Genomic DNA, 16,704 nt, shown 5'->3' on the forward strand with positions numbered 1-16,704 from the left:
GTGGCAAGCTTTTGTGAAATCATACAAGAGAGTAGAGTGACGATCCACAGGATCGGAGACAAACAAACCTCAGAGGACTAGTCTAGAACAATACATGTCATGATGACATCTTGTAAGAAGTAAAGCCTAGGAGTTTCTCTGTCAAGCACAAAACTTGTAATCCTTTGACCCTCAAGGCTCGGTCTGAGCTCGAGGCTGGTGTATATTTCTGATATTCTTAATACTATCCACTCACAATTGTGAGTTTTGCAAAAAAAAAAAGACCCATATAGTAAATAATTCATTAATGTAACAGCTGGATAGTATTGCCTACCAAAGTGCTATACTTGTAGTTGATTTTGAGAAAATGACTTTGCACCTCTAGCACACACAAACTCTTGAAGAGACATTGAAGTTTATGTAAATGACAAGCTTTTCCCCCTCCCCCAAAACTCACAATGGAATATGAATACTTTTCTATTGACATAAGCTTTTCTCCCAAGCATCCAAAACTCACAATGGAAAATGAATACTTTTCCAAAAGTCACAATGGGAAATGAATACTTTTCTATTGATATAATCTTTTCTCCCTGGCATCCAAAACCTCTTCAAATTGCTAGAAGTACAAAATTTCTCTTTGCAATAAGCACAAAAATTTTTACTAGCCTTATTGTCTTTAATTTTGGCCCTCTCTACTCCAAGCACATTAACCTTCATTCATATGTCTTCCTACTTTCCTTTGTCCAGATATGTCTTGGTAGAATGGAGGAGGGGGTGGAGCTCTATGTGCTAACTGCACTCCTGCAAAGCTACCTCTGTCCCTAGGGAGGCCGACAAGAGGGAGAAGAGGTGGAGATGAGGTGAACTGCCAACGAGAGAGAGAGAGAGAGAGAGAGAGAGAGAGAGAGAGAGAGAGATAGATTTTATTATCGTCCTTGAAGGTCAAATATGACCTATGGGATGAAAGTTACATGTGATGTAGTATGTGTGTGGCTGATGAGTGACTCTCGATGCTCCAAAATTTTGGTGATGAGAGTTTCAATGGAGAGACCACATTTGGTTGGGAGAGTAAAGTGTGAGGTCTAAGTCATGGCTAAAAATGTGAGGGAATCAAGTTCGGATGTGACCAAAAGCTGAGCACTCTAGTAGTATGTGATACTTGGACTCTCAAACTTGTAGTGAGCATAATGTGCACATTTGATTTGTGTTTGGCAGCGCAAACACAAAGTAGCAGATGACCTTCAGCTATGCTATTTTTAACATATGCTTATGATGTATTAGCATACATTGCTTCATTTTTTTACAGACACATCATTTTGTATATGTACTTTTGACATATTTACGGGCTCTACATGAGTTCCAGCTTGTATATTTGATGTTACCATGATGCCTAGGATCTATAGAGATGCACACAATTCTATGCATCTCATGGGCGGCCGAACATATTTTTTATGCCCTAGGTATAAAAGTGAAAGTTAGGTCATTTTTTAGGGATCCTCAGGTGAGTTAAGCTTTCATGGAAAGCTTGTAGAGAAGATAGAGGTGAAGATGTTTGGAGTTGGAGCTTCCTTTTGTGCTCACCTACTTTCTATGGCATGCAATGGAAAGCTAATTGCTCTTGTTCTTCTTTCTCTTTGTCAATTGTGTTTATGGTGTGTAGTTAAGCATTGATTAGTCTCTAATTAGTGTTTCCCTCTCTTATTTATCTTCACTTTTACATTATTTGTGAGCTCATTGAGCTTTTGATTGATGTGTGTGTGTGATTGATGAGAGTGTGCACCCATTTTCCTCTTGATTGTTGAGATTAAAGAAGATTAGATAGTAGGCATTGAGTGATTAGCCTTCTCTTCTTCTTAACTCTCTTGATTAGGATCCTCTTTTTGCATTTCTAGTGATTCCATGTCTTCATGCACTAGCCGGGTTATCGATCCATTGGTTTGAGATTATGTCGGTGGATTGAGCTATGCGACAACCCCCCAACATTGGCGCCGTTGCTGGGGATCGATTACCTAAGCTAGAGGAGTCATTAGTGTGTTGAAGAGTCATTAATCATATTTTAGAGTAGTGTAGATTATGCTTTAGGTGTTGGTGACGGTGATGGTGAATTGTGGATTTATGGTGAGATTTGGTTAAGAAATTATGATTAATTTGTATGTTTTTTTCTTTTTTTTTCACTAATTATTCACTAATTTTCTACTAATCCGCTAACAATTGGAGTGCTTTATATGTGTGTATGCCTAATTAGAGGCTTAAGCATCACTCTTTTGATAAGAAATTGCAAAAAAATTGAGTGAAATCGAGTGATTTTTGAGTGTGTAATTAGGGATTTTTTCCTAATTAGGCTCTCTAATTACTCTCTAATCACACGTGATTTTTGTGTTACACATAGCTAAATCATTGATTTGAAGTGTGATTATCATTCTTATGTGTTTAATTTGATTGAAAATGATGCTACACATGAGATTTTGTGCTTGATTGATTGTAGGTGAATTGCGGTTAAGCGGTTGCTAGTACACACACATGTGTGTAGGCGTCAATTGGAGTGGAAAATCGACGCGATGCTTATGTTATTGTGAGTGCATTAACCCATTCATTTGCTGATTTGATTAAAGATAAATTTCATAAAAAATTAGTGCAAATCTAAGTGCAATTACTGTGCCTATGTGTAGGCAAAGTACACATTTTTTAGTGCAAATTACGGTTTTAATTGGTGCCAATTGGGTTCATAAAAAGCATTGGATTGCTTGATGTTGTTATGATGATTATGGATCAGTTTTTTCATTGCTAAATTTGCATCAAAATGCTGCCCAGTTTTTGCTAGATTGTGTGTGCATTGATTAGCGATTAGTGCTTGATTATGCTTGTGTGTGTACACTTAATTGGGCTTGTAATTGATTGCAAATTGATGTGAAATCGATTGAATTACAAAGTTCAAAGTGTGCTGATCAATTGTATATGCTTAATTTTGCTTAATTCTATTGTTAATTATGCTAATTTTTAGTCAAAATTAAGCAAAAAAGGAAGCAAAAATTGACCTAATTTGGATGCAAAATGCATAGAAATTTGATTTTGGGTGTAACTTTGAAGTGTTAATTGCAAAAAATTCTTTACAAAATTGAGCGTGTACGCACTTCACGACCTATTTTTAGTTTCGCACGCGCATACGTCACTTCTCGTAACAGTGTGTGCACTTACTTAATTTATGTGTGTGCATTTACTTAATTTAGGTGTGTGCATTTACTTAATTTAGGTGTGTGTGTGCACTTACTTAAATTGGATGTGTGTGTGCATACACTTACTTGATTTAGGTGTGTGTGCACTTACTTGATTTAGGTGTGTGTGCATTGCTTGATTTAGGTGTGTGTATACGTCACTTCTCGTAACAGTGTGTGCACTTACTTAATTTATGTGTGTGCATTTACTTAATTTAGGTGTGTGTGTGCACTTACTTAAATTGGATGTATGTGTGCATGCATTTACTCGATTTAAGTGTGTGTGCACTTACTTGATTTAGGTGTGTGTGCATTGCTTGATTTAGGTGTGTGCATCATTTAAGAGGGGTGTGTACTATCCTCAATTTGGGTGTGTGTAAAGTGTAGTGCACAAGCAAACAAAGGGGGTGGGGGGTCAAACACATGTGCATGCTTGTTTTTAGGTGTGTGGAAAGGGAGTAAAGTCAACAAAAGACAAGGCATGTGAGAAAAGAATCTAGGTGAGAGAAAGAGAAACAAAGTAAACAAAGATAATAAAAAGAGTGTGTGCATGGGCGTCCGAATTAAAAAAAACCCCAAGTTAAAAAAAAAAATAAAAAAATAAAAATAAAATAAATATATTTTTGGTTCTCTTTTTTTGTAGGCGTCCCATGCATGTGCGCATCTAATCGGCCTCTTTCGGACCCTGTATTACGAGGATCTCTCTCTTATACTTTCTCTTATATACCTCGTTCACGCGCGCATTTATGCACGACTAGACACTGAGAGTACATATGTCCGGAGAGTCGTTTGTCTGATTCGCTTAGTTGTTTGACATAGCACACTGTAGGATTTAATGGACTCTCGACACATTGGCATCATTGTGATGTGATGTATGAGCCACTATTATCATGCATGATTGACTGTAGGTCACCTTGTGACAGTTTCATTTGATCACACCATTCACATCACGATCTTGCCATACACTTATTATATTGCTTGCTATTCCTTGAGAGATCTAGATCAGTCATAGTGAGCTTCCACATGATCATCGAGTATTTGCACTCTCTAGATTGATGATAACCATGGCCCTAAGAGGTTCCGATTTGGTGTTGCCATGGTTAGTAGGAGAGTACGAGAGACATTTATGTTATCGAGATCGATATACCGATGGCTATTTTGTGAGGCTTCAGTCTCATGATCACTCTACTCATGCTTTTCAGTCAGTTAGAGCCAAAGCCCACCCAACGAGGTCTGATCATCTCATAGATTTCTTAGATGTACTCTATCGAGTACAAAATATCCATTCTAGACATGAGATCCCAGTACCATCCCTAGAGGATGTTGCAGACACACGATACCATCCAGTGACAGTCCAGTTACGACGTATGCATGATAGTTTTTTGTATGTTGATGATGATGTACGCATGTATTTGAGAGAGTCACAGATGCCTCTACTAGAGCCTCAGGTAGATTTTGGTAGATCCATGGGTAGTAGGACCTATTATAGCCTTGATGATTATAGTACCTACACGATGATTTTTGGCCTACCTTATCGACCTATCCCTAGCCCTAGATCACCTACATCTTGTGTTGGCATTGAGCTTGAGTCCACATACACAGCGAGGTCACCCATTAGACCACCTCCAAGCTTTCTACCTAGACCTATTGCTCCACAGGACTCTATCGATGACCATAGATCTAGGTTGACACTGGAGATTGACGAGTCTCGAGAGCAGTTATTGAGAGAGCCATGCATAGAGACCGAGACGAGATTGACATCAGAGTCCTCACAGACACCACACAGAGCTAGATTTGGCATGATGAGCACTTCACAGTCTATATTTACGATGAGATCAGATCCACCACGAGTCATCGAGATGAGAGCACCCGTCGTGAGTGCACCACACATAGAGCCATTGACTATGAGATGATTACATTGCGGACCCATGAGAGAGCATCCACAGCCTTTGGTGACGGAGCATACCATGCATTTACTTAGAGAGGCTGTTACGACCACAACATTGAGCCATATTGATGTTTCAGGATCACATGACCATGAGAGAGTTATGTCACATGGGGCTATAGTTTCGACGAGTGTTTGCGGGTCACCGCAACGGACGTCCATAGTATAGCTCTCAAGCATCAACATATTTATCAATACAAGGGAAGCGACCAGGATGAGGCATGGAAACTCACTAGGGTGTCAATCCTAATGAAGTGAACTCGATGACATCTACTAAATCTACAAGCAAATCAAACGTACTATCGCCAAGTAATCTGACTATGTCCTTCTACACAGCTCTACAGTCGTCACGCCCGTTTACCATGCAAATCTATTCGGAATCGCACGAAACTTGAAGGGAAGCTACTGGGGACTATCAGGATCATATCCTATCACTTTCACAGCATTCTGGAGAGGTACAAAGATAGCGATCGTTCATCCCAAAGTCAGCAAAAACAGCGAACATGTGATCCTAATGGGTCGTTTTAGGGTCCCTAAAGCCTCTCCTAGGGTCAAAACAACATAAAATACGCATTTAGACACTCAAAACAACGATTTAAGGTCTCAAACTCATAGTTAAAAACCTACACCGAATCTTGAATGATTACACTTGAATGGAAGAGCAAATTTTAAAAGGAACACAATGCAATAAAAGAATCTGAATTTGGATTACCGTAGCCACAATAGCGAAGATTACAAGTTGGAGCAAGAAGGAGCTCTCAAACGTACGATGTCTTCTCAGTTTATCATCAAAAAGATAATGTTCAAACTTACAAAAAATGACCTTTATAGTTTAGGTCTTTAGAAATGGCTTGTCCGGCCAAAAGCTCCTAAACTTCTAACTAGCTCTCTAATATACAATTGCTCCCAGAAGAATAATCATAAATCCTTTGACAAGTTCTCGGCTTAGAGATGCTCTCTTACAAAAGAATTTTACAAAGGTTTCTCATAAAAATATGACCCTTCTCTGGAAACGGCCGCTTGTCACTTCGTCCGCCAAACACTCCCCCCTTTCTTATCCTTGCACGCCCTTGTGCATGTTCAGTGCTTTGGCCGTTGATGTGGCTCCAATGAAGCAACTGTTGCTGAAAAGCTTATTGTTCGAAGGACAGCTTCTAGGGATTCTTGATGCTGTCTGAGAGGATTTTCACTTAATGTGTGTTGGTATGCTACGTACCGTGCCTTGAGGTCCTTCGCCATAGGATGGAAGATCCTTGAGTTGATTTCGAGGAACCCTGTGACGAAGGCCTCTTCGAATGTCTGCAAGTAGTGTGAAGGCAGGTACATTAGCCTGGAGTACATTGCCATCAAAATGTGTCGTGGCGGCGAATCCTGGAGATTCCAGCAGATCCCTCTATGTCCTTCCAAGAACAGATTCCATGGATGATCGTTGCCTTCAGTGTCTTTAAACACCTGGATACAGGTGATGATCATCCGGGCTATCTTTACTAGCATTTGACAAGCCACGTCGGGGACATCCCGCAACAAGGTGACTGCCGAATTCAATGTGTTGACCACGTAGGCTACTGTAGGAGGCTGCTGCGCTGTCAAGACTGGGTAGTTCAACTTTTGCTGCCTTGCGCCTTTCCATGTGGCAAAATCCCTCCACGTGCGTCTTCTAGGGACTGGGCAGAAAGTAGGATCTATTTGTATATGCTGAGGAGCGTTGTGGTAGTTAGTTAGATCCTGTGGCCGTTTGTCCAACCACTTCTGCCTCCACTTTGGGTGGTCATTGACAAGTATCTGGGCTTCTTCCGCTTTCAGTGCAATGCCTTCGTAACCCCCATCTTTGTTTCGTGGCAGGGCTGGCCACATCTTTTCCTTCTCCCTGATGATGGCACATGATTCAAGATACTTCTCTTGATATGCATAATGGGTTAAATCTCGAGTCTTACATGACCTTCTTCCATCAGTTCTGTGAGTTCTTCCCCATTGTCCTTACTACAACTTGTAGCTACTTTGCAGTGTCACTCTCTCTCTCTCTCTCTCTCTCACACACACACACACACACACACACACACACACACACACACACACACACACACACACACACACACACACACACACACACACACACACACACACACACACACACACACACACTATGGAACATGCACTGACATATCGCACACTTAGATCTACATGGTCAACCCCATGGTGTAGGTTCGACACATTATGCCTATGCCCCATTTTTTGGATCGGCTCTATGTTAGTCTTGTTCAACCCAATATTGGCAGTTGCAAAGTCTAAACACATGATTCTATATACACACTATGTCACAAAAGCACACAATACATGGAACATGGTAATGCATGATAGTACTAAGGACATACAAACTCGTAACACACACATGCTGGCATAATAACAAGACGTCATTTATACTAACAGATTTTGCATGACACAGACAACAACATCTTTGGCGGAGGAGTAGTCAAAAGACAAGGACATACAACATGAGTAGGCTGATGAAGCATTCAAGCAATAAACCCCTTTTATTTTGGTTTTATTGTGGCTTAGATAAGCCAAGTCCTTTGTAAAATGTTTTTTTTTTTTGCAATAAACACGGGAGGAATAGGAGTGCCTTCTTCTATTCCATATCCCAGATGGGTGAGAGATGGAATCCAAAAAGCCCGAAGAAAAAAAAGACTAAACCATCATTTATTTTATATCAATACTAAGTTTTCTCAGTATATGATAGATACCTGACCAAAGGTATCTTGGGAAAATTGTATGTGTGTTTAATTGAAAAATCCCATCACTTAGAATCATATACTGAGAGAACTTGGGTACTATTTACACTTATCATATGGTTACTCCAAAGAAAAGTAGAACTTTTTTTTTATTTTATTAAAATTGTTACAAGATCCTTCGGTACATAAAACAATAGGAGCTTTAGGCCGGAACTCCTATCAGATGAAAGCAGGGATATTTACCTTCCAACCAACCACAAGTACAATCAATTAGAATGGGTGACAGGTATATCAAGCAATCCCCACTGCTTGTTATTGTTGTCACACCCTGAAGCCCAAGCCTACTCCTAGGTATATGTTACATTTTCTTTTGCTCGCATATGCAGATATGGTCGATTACGGTCCGTGAAATTTCGTATAGGTTTACAAGGTTTGGAAATGGGGTCTCTAATTGCTAATGGCTTGGTTTGATTTTTCCCTTTGTGTGCTTCCATGAGCTTGTGCCGAATCATTTGTAGCTTGAATATATGACACTCATCCTAGCTGTCTACCTGTACTCCTGTTTGTCATCAATGATTAGGAGTTTAGCATTCTTTAGCGACTATATTATGTTGCTATAGGGATAGCCCTATCCTTATGGCATATAAGTAAGCATTATAATCTACAAGCACTCTTGATTTTAAAAGAAAAATTCGGCAGCATTTTGTTTGTAAAACGGTTTATTTAAAAAAAAAAACCATATTCCAAATGCGACTAACATCTGCCTTTACAAGATGTGTCCTATACATTAAATCTTTGATCCATTCTTTTGCTAGGTATAAATTATAAAGAAGAGTAACCCCCCCCCCCCCCCCCCCCCCCCTTTTTTTTTTACAAAAACCTCCGTTTTGACTCACCAACCTTACCTCTAAGGTTTTCCGTACTGGTTTTTATATACTGTTTGGTCACTGCCTTAGGGGCAGCCTTGCTATGGTTAAAAAGTGAGTATATTAAGGTCAATTCTTGAGCATTTTGGCAAATTTTTGTTTACTTGCCTAGTCTAAGATCTTTTTTTGGGGTGTTCTTTTTTGGATTAAACTTTGAGTTATCCACTTTATGGGAAAAATGTATGTTCACGTGGAGCTTCAAACCTTCCCTAAAGCTTTTACTTTTTAACCTAAAGTGTGTGTTTACTTCCAAAGCTGAACCTTTCTCTTGTAGTTGCACCCCTTCTCACCCTAGTATTGTTCCTAACCTTGGTCATGTTTTGGCTAGTGTGGAGCATCTACTTGTTCATCCAAAGGTTAAAAGGATACTCATGATGGGGTTAAACCACATTTCTTCTTGCCCCCCTAATCTACATGAGGATTTTAATGAACTGTATATGGTCTTGTTAAAACTTCTTGCTGACAAGATGGTCGTCTTACCTACAACTCTGGATATCAACTCAGTTAAGCAATATTTTTATGATTATTGTCTTCAATGGTTACCCTAGAAGTCTGGTTATGATGCTGCTGTAGACGTGAATGTCATCTTCTCCTCTCCTAAACATCGATACCTTATTACATCTGTTGACAAAGCCCCAAACAACCCTCTTTTTATTTTTAAATCACTAATACAAGAGGAAATTCAACAGACTCACCACTAGTGATTTCTCTTCTTGCTTAGAGGACCCTTCTTATGCTATCATAGATATGCTTAAAAGAATGAACTTACCATCCTTGGCTCCTTTACCCTTTCTAATAGCATCATTTAAAGTACACAAGAATAGTTTTAGATGGATAACTTTTGGTGCTTCTAGTATTTACTCAGAAGCCTCATTGCTTATGGCATGCCTCTTGAAGACTTGCCTACCTATGCTAAGACAAAGAGCTAGGGCACTTAACCAAAAATATCTTCTATGCCATAACTTAAGGATACAATCCTTGTGGATTATTGAATCCATCTATGATTGTGTAATTAACCTACCAAAGGGTGCTAGCATATTCTACTCAATAGACATTAAGAAATGTTATGAGAATATCCCCCATAATGGAGATATGGGCCTAACCCCTCTCATTAATTACCTCATTACTTGTGCTTTCCAAAGATCAAACACTTCCTACATTTCTTTCCAAAACTTCCCTACTTTCTGTCAAGAGGGGACATGGTCAAAGAGCAAACATAAGAACGGTCTCTCCTTCTTTCTTGATGATGTAATTAAGACCAATACTTGGTTGATTAACCATATGTACATTCAATGTTACCAAAAGCTCTACCAACAAACTAATGGTATCCCCATGGGGCTTGCATGTTCACCTATATGGTGTAATCTTTCTTTACATGCTTTGGAGTATAAATACTATGAAAAAAATGTTACTATCTCCAACCACTAGGGCAATGTCAGCTGAGTTAGCTACCACGTTTAGATATTTTGATGACATCCTATGGATAGACTGTCAAAGACCACAATGGTTTATTACTAAGGAAGGTATTTACCCAAAACAGCTCACCATTGAAGGAAAGAAAAATTTACAAAAAACATTCCTAAATCTTTCCCTATCCATAATTGATGGAAAAATTCAGAAACCTCTAACTAAGAACCATACATCCCTCCAAATAACTCCCATAAAATACTTCCATTGAGCTAGCAATAGACCTAGAAATTGGGCACACAAAGTCATTCTTTCATAGCTAAAGCCTATTTTGTTTTGCAACTTAGATCCCTAGATGCATCTATAGACATCCACCAGCTAGTAGTTGCTTTTTGTAGAAATGGTTTTGAAAAGGCAAAATTATGGAGATTGATAAGGCAGACCCTACAGGGTTATTGTACTCCAATTTTACTTGTGCTCCTAAAGCACTCCTTCACATATTGTCTCTAAATGATGGGCACTAGGACCCCTAGAAGAGGGGGCCTAGTGCCCCCTCTCTATCCCTAGTCTGGGATTGGATGGAGGGATTCACACATCCTGGTATATCTGTCAGTTTCCTCTGCCATACCTTCGTCCATCTCATCTAATGTCACAGTAGTATGGACGTCGTCTAGCTGACTTTTCTCTAGGAGATCTTGCCCTTCAAATACTTGTTTATTTCTTGGAGCAATCTGAACCACAAACCACCATTGTCGCTCTTGAGGGTCCGGTACAAAGACCACTTGCTCGCAATGTTCGACGAGAGCAAATGTGTCACTTGCATCTGTCCAAACCTTTGTAGAATGTATTTGCACAAGTTTGTTTCCATCTCTGCGTACCATTGCATTGCGACCAGAAGTAATCACCTTGAACCACTTCACATCCAACAAAAACATCTCAAACCGCCTGAAGCTTACTTTCAGGATATCTGACACCAGACCACAGTAATCTAGATTGCTAGTTCTCTCATTCGTGTCTCTGGTACTAGCCCTGCTCTTTTGCATGAAACTAACCATTATCCCACTGTCAAACGTGTTTCTTCTGGTGTCAATTTGTTGTGTTCTGAAATGCTTTCCATGCGACCACAGTGCCATGTATGTATGATACTTCCAGTCACATCCAATAGCCAGCTCTTCCTCTTCTAGAGATATGGGTTCTCCGATCTGTCGAGCTTCTCTCACTGTCTTGTCCAACCATGCCATTGTAGGGAATTCAGGTAGAGGAGCGAGATAGTCTGGCAAGGGTAAACCTCTAGTCGTTCGGCTTCACCTGAAATCCTGTCGCTCCCTACCAGTCGTGCGATTTCAGTCCTGACAGTTGATCGTCACGGGTGAATGCTATCTTGAGACATCGCATATATCCTGTTGGCGTCCTGAACTCTGAAATCACCCTTTTAACGTGTTGCTCTTCGTTTTTTAGCAATACCCATGGCGCTCTTGGAAGTTTTGTTTGGCCAGCTGCATTGGTGAAAGGCCACAGCTCTGGCATCTTTCCAACTGACTGCAAATCATCTCATGAAGCTCGATTGTCTTTCATTCCCATGATTGTCTTCCAGAGGAGCTCTCCCACATTCTTGAATATATGCATTGGATCCAGCAAATGGTTAATTAGTAGATCACCCCAGTACGGCAACGTATGGAGAATGGACAGACGTTTCATTCCTAGAACAGGTTGCCCCTCATGTTGCTCCCATCGGGGACGCCACTCTTGTACATGCATAGGACGACATTCGATGCGACCAAGCTGACCTTCGCGCAAGTGATGGCCATCTGGAAGATAACGGTGGTGGCCTTGATAAATTGTCTTTCGAAGAGAGGCAGAATAGCGCACATCCAAAGACTGCCCGCAAATTGGACATGCATTGTATCCCGAAGTTGTTAGCCCTGCATATATTAAAGCATGAATCAAGCCAAGGCAAAGTGCTTGCAAATAGCGAGAATTTTGTAAATCAAGAACCATTACCAGAAGCTTCTCCGTATCCTGACCAATCATGCATAGTCCACATAAGAAGTCCATGGATCCTTGCATATTGTTGTCCTACTGGTTCAATCGCATCTGCTATGTCAATCCCATGCCATAACTCCTAGAGCTCGTCAACTAGTGGAGCTAGATAAACATCCATGTTTTTTGCCTTAGACTTACCAGGTACAATCAAGCGTTTCTTCTATCCGTTTGACCTACGGCTTACCATACGCGCTCTTGACATTGCTTTAAGACTACCTAATGGACTACGGATGGTTTCAGTAGGCATAGAAGTCATTTCTGAAATCCGTTTGCGTTTTTCCGTAGAAAAATGCAACCGGATTTGACCTACGGCTTGTGTATTTGGAGTTAATTCAAACCCATTGACCTAAGGCTTTCCATACATGCTCTTGAAATTGCTTTAAGACTACTTAATGAACTACGGATGGTTTCGGTAGGCATGGAAGCCATTTCCGAAGTCTGTTTGCGTTTTTTCGTAGAGAAACGTAATTGGATTTGACCTACGGCTTGTGTATTTGGCGTTTCTTCTATTCGTTTGACCTACGGCTTACCATACGCGCTCTTGACATTGCCTAAAGACTACCTAATCGTCTACGGATGGTTTCAGTAGGCATCGAAGCCATTTCCGAAGTCCGTTTACGTTTTTTCATAGAAAAACGCAACCGGGTTTGACCTACGGCTTGTGTATTTGACGTTTCTTCTGTCCGTTTAACCTACGGCTTGCCATACACAGTCTTGACATTGCCTTAAGACTACTTAATGGATTACAGATGGTTTCGGTAGGCGTAGAATCAATTTCCAAAGTCCGTCTATGTTTTTTCATAGAAAAACATAATCGGATTTGACCTACGGCTTGTGTATTTGGCGTTTCTTTTATCCGTTTGACCTACGGCTTTCCATACATACTCTTGACATTGCCTAAAGACTACCTAATGGACTACGGATGGTTTCGATAGGCATAGAATCAGTTTCCGATGACCGTCTGCGTTTTTCCGTAGAAAACGCAACCGGAGTTTTTGACCTACGTCTTGTGTATTTGACGTTTCTTCTGTCCGTTTGACCTACGGCTTTCCATACACGCTCTTGACATTGATTTAAGACTACTTAATGAACTACGGATGGTTTCGGTAGGCATAGAAGCCATTTCGGTAGCATTTAACCGGATTATATCTACGGCTTGTGTATTTGACGTTTTTTCTATCCGTTTGACCTAAGGCTTGCCATACGCACTCTAGACATTGCTTAAAGACTACCTAATCGTCTACGGATGGTTTCAGTAGGCATAGAAGCCATTTCCGAAGTCCGTTTGCGTTTTTTCGTAGAAAAACGCAACCGGATTTGACCTACGGCTTGTGTATTTGGCGTTAATTAAAACCCATTGATCTACGGCTTGTCATACACGCTCTTGAAATTGCTTTAAGACTACTTAATGAACTACGGATGGTTTCGGTAGGCATAGAAGCCATTTCCGAAGTCCGTTTGCATTTTTCCGTAGAAAAACGCAACCGTATTTGACCTACGGCTTGTGTATTTGACGTTTATTCTATCCGTTTGACCTATGGCTTTCCATACGCACTCTTGACATTGCTTTAAGACTACCTAATGGACTACGGATGGTTTCAGTAGGCATAGAAGTGATTTCCGAAATCCGTTTGTGTTTTTCCGTAGAAAAACGCAACCGGATTTGACCTACGGCTTGTGTATTTGGCGTTAATTCAAACCCATTGACCTACGGCTTGCCATACACGCTCTTGACATTGATTTAAGACTACTTAATGAACTACGGATGGTTTCGATAGACATAGAAGCCATTTCCGAAGTCCGTTTGCGTTTTTTCGTAGAAAAACGCAATCGGATTATACCTACGGCTTGTGTATTTGACGTTTCTTCTATCCGTTTGATCTGAGGCTTGCCATAAGCGCTCTAGATATTGCTTAAAGACTACCTAATCATCTACGGATGGTTTCAATAGGTATAGAAGCCATTTCCGAAGTCCGTTTGCGTTTTTTCGTAGAAAAACGCAACCGGATTTGACCTACGGCCTATGTATTTGACGTTTTTTCTATCCGTTTAACCTACGGCTTGCCATACACAGTCTTGACATTGCCTTAAGACTACTTAATGGACCCAAATGATCTCGGTAGGCGTAGAATCAGTTTCCGAAGTCCGTCTGCGTTTTTCCATAGAAAAACGCAATCGGATTTGAGCTACGGCTTGTGTATTTGGCGCTTCTTCTATCCGTTTGACCTACGGCTTGCCATACGCACTCTTGACATTGCCTAAAGACTACCTAATGGACTACGGATGGTTTCGGTAGGCACAGAATCAGTTTTCGAAGACCGTCTGCGTTTTTTCGTAGAAAAATGCAACCGGATTTGACCTACGGCTTGTGTATTTAACGTTTCTTCTGCCCGTTTGACCTATAGCTTGCCATACACGCTCTTGACATTGCGTTAAGACTACCTAATGGACTATGGATGGTTTCGGTAGGCATAGAAGCCATTTCCGAAGTCCGTTTGCGTTTTTCCATAGAAAAACGCAACCGGATTTGACCTACGGCGTAGAAGCCATTTATGAAGTCCGTTTGCGTTTTTTCATATAAAAATTCAACCGGACTTAAAAAACGGCTTGTATTTTGGGCGTTTCTTCTATCCATTTGACCTACGGCTTGTTATATGCCCCCGCCCAACCTTTTTTGAGGAGGAAGCTTGTCTCTAAGAGCAACGACGACGCTGTTGTTGCTCTCTAGAGGACTTTCATGTGTAAAGGTGAGAGTTGAGCTTCGATTGTATTTTGAGCTGGTCAAATGAAGTCATAGGCTGCATCAGACGATCCAGGTCACTTTGGCTCGACATGCACAACGCTCGGTCAGACTACTGACCATGGAGGAGATTGATGAGGTCCGCCAGCGACAGATACTGGATCTCCTATGATCTACCTATCCCAGCTAGCTGTTTTAGCTGCTTAGTCCACACCCAGCAGTTTAGGATTCCATAATATTTTATTTTGTCATTTTGTCATCTTGTTAGTCTGACTTTGTATCAGTCTACCACATTGTAACTTTCTGGTCTCATAGGTCACTTTTGCCTTTTGAAGAGTTCATATAATATTTCATTTCATTTCTTTCTTTAATTTTAATTTTTTACGCAAACCATAACCCTCTCTCTCTCTCTCTAGTTTTAATTTCTTACGCACATTTTTCTCTCTCTATCTCTCTCTTTAATTTCCTACACGCACACACACTTCTCTCTCTCTCTCTCTCTCTCTCTCTCTTTAATTTCCTACACGCACACACACTTCTCTCTTTCTATCTCTCTCTCTCTCTCTCTTTTCTACACACACACACTTCTCTCTCTCTCTCTCTCTCTCTCTCTCTCCTACACACACACACCGCTCTCTCTCTCTCTCTCTCTCTCTCTGTCTATATCTCTCTCTCTCTCTCTTTTCTACACAAACACACACACACACACCGCTCTCTCTCTTTCTCTGTTTCCTACATACACACACACACACCCCGCTCTCTCTATCTCTATCTCTTTCCTACACACACACACACACACACACACGATGTGGAGAGAGAGCGGTGTGTGTGTGTGTGTGTGTGTGTGTGTGTGTGTGTGTGTGTATCTAGGAAAGAGAGAGAGAGAGAGCGGTGTGTGTGTGTGTTTGTGTAGGAAAGAGAGAGAGAGAGAGAGAGAGAGAGAGAGAGAGAGGGGGGGGGGGGGGGGGGGGGGGGGGGGGGGGGGAAGAGTGGCATAATACCTGCTGCGCAGGTTTCGGCCAAGATCTGAGAATGCGCGCGTTGTCGTGGTGTGACACATATAGTGGGAACGTATGCTACAAGAGTTATCTTGTAATTTTTTAGATACATAATTATATTTCCTATAATGTACATATGTATATTTAAGTATAATAATAAGCCTTTTATCATCCTATTATTTATCTCAAGGGTAACCTATTCTTACTTTACCATGAGAAAATACTATGGGAAAAGCGTCAATAGCTCCGCCTCTTTAAGTTGGGGCAAAAAGCATTGATTCTTTATTTCTACTATCTCATTATCATCTCACACCTTAGCTAGATCCTATATCTAGGGTAAACTCCAAAATATATATATTCTATTTATTTTTCATATTTTTCTTATATTTCTTTTTAAATAGCTACTAGGGGGGAATCAAATCCTAGTGGGACACTAGGTGGCATGATTTCAAAGATACACTTATTTTAATGCATTATTGCAAGCATGATTACAAAGCAATGTCAAGGAGCAATGTCATGCTTTCATATGGCATGAGGTGTCCTTTGGAATCAAATGAAAGTTTAGGCTAAGGGGACCACATGAAGACTTTTGCTGCCAGAAATGGACCCTATTTTGATGATTTGTTTGCACAAGGTTCCAATCTGAATTGGAAAATGCATATAAAAAGGGAGTCGTAGGTAATGACCTGAAGTTTTTACCCATATTTTTACTTTTTTATTTGGAG

The 16,704-nt window shown here is 40.6% G+C and overlaps 1 protein-coding gene across 1 annotated transcript; it reads left to right on the plus strand.

The window, feature by feature from the left end:
- Window positions 1–4,255: 4,255 nt before the first annotated feature.
- Window positions 4,256–5,104, plus strand: LOC147464930 (uncharacterized). The gene has a single exon (XM_086524583.1). It carries the CDS (start codon window positions 4,256–4,258, stop codon window positions 5,102–5,104), a length of 849 nt encoding a protein of 282 aa, XP_086380709.1.
- Window positions 5,105–16,704: the final 11,600 nt, after the last annotated feature.

This window comes from Adiantum capillus-veneris, chromosome 1, assembly GCF_014529385.1.
Source record: "Adiantum capillus-veneris isolate H3 chromosome 1, ASM1452938v2, whole genome shotgun sequence".
In the NCBI taxonomy this organism is placed as follows: Eukaryota; Viridiplantae; Streptophyta; class Polypodiopsida; order Polypodiales; family Pteridaceae; genus Adiantum; species Adiantum capillus-veneris.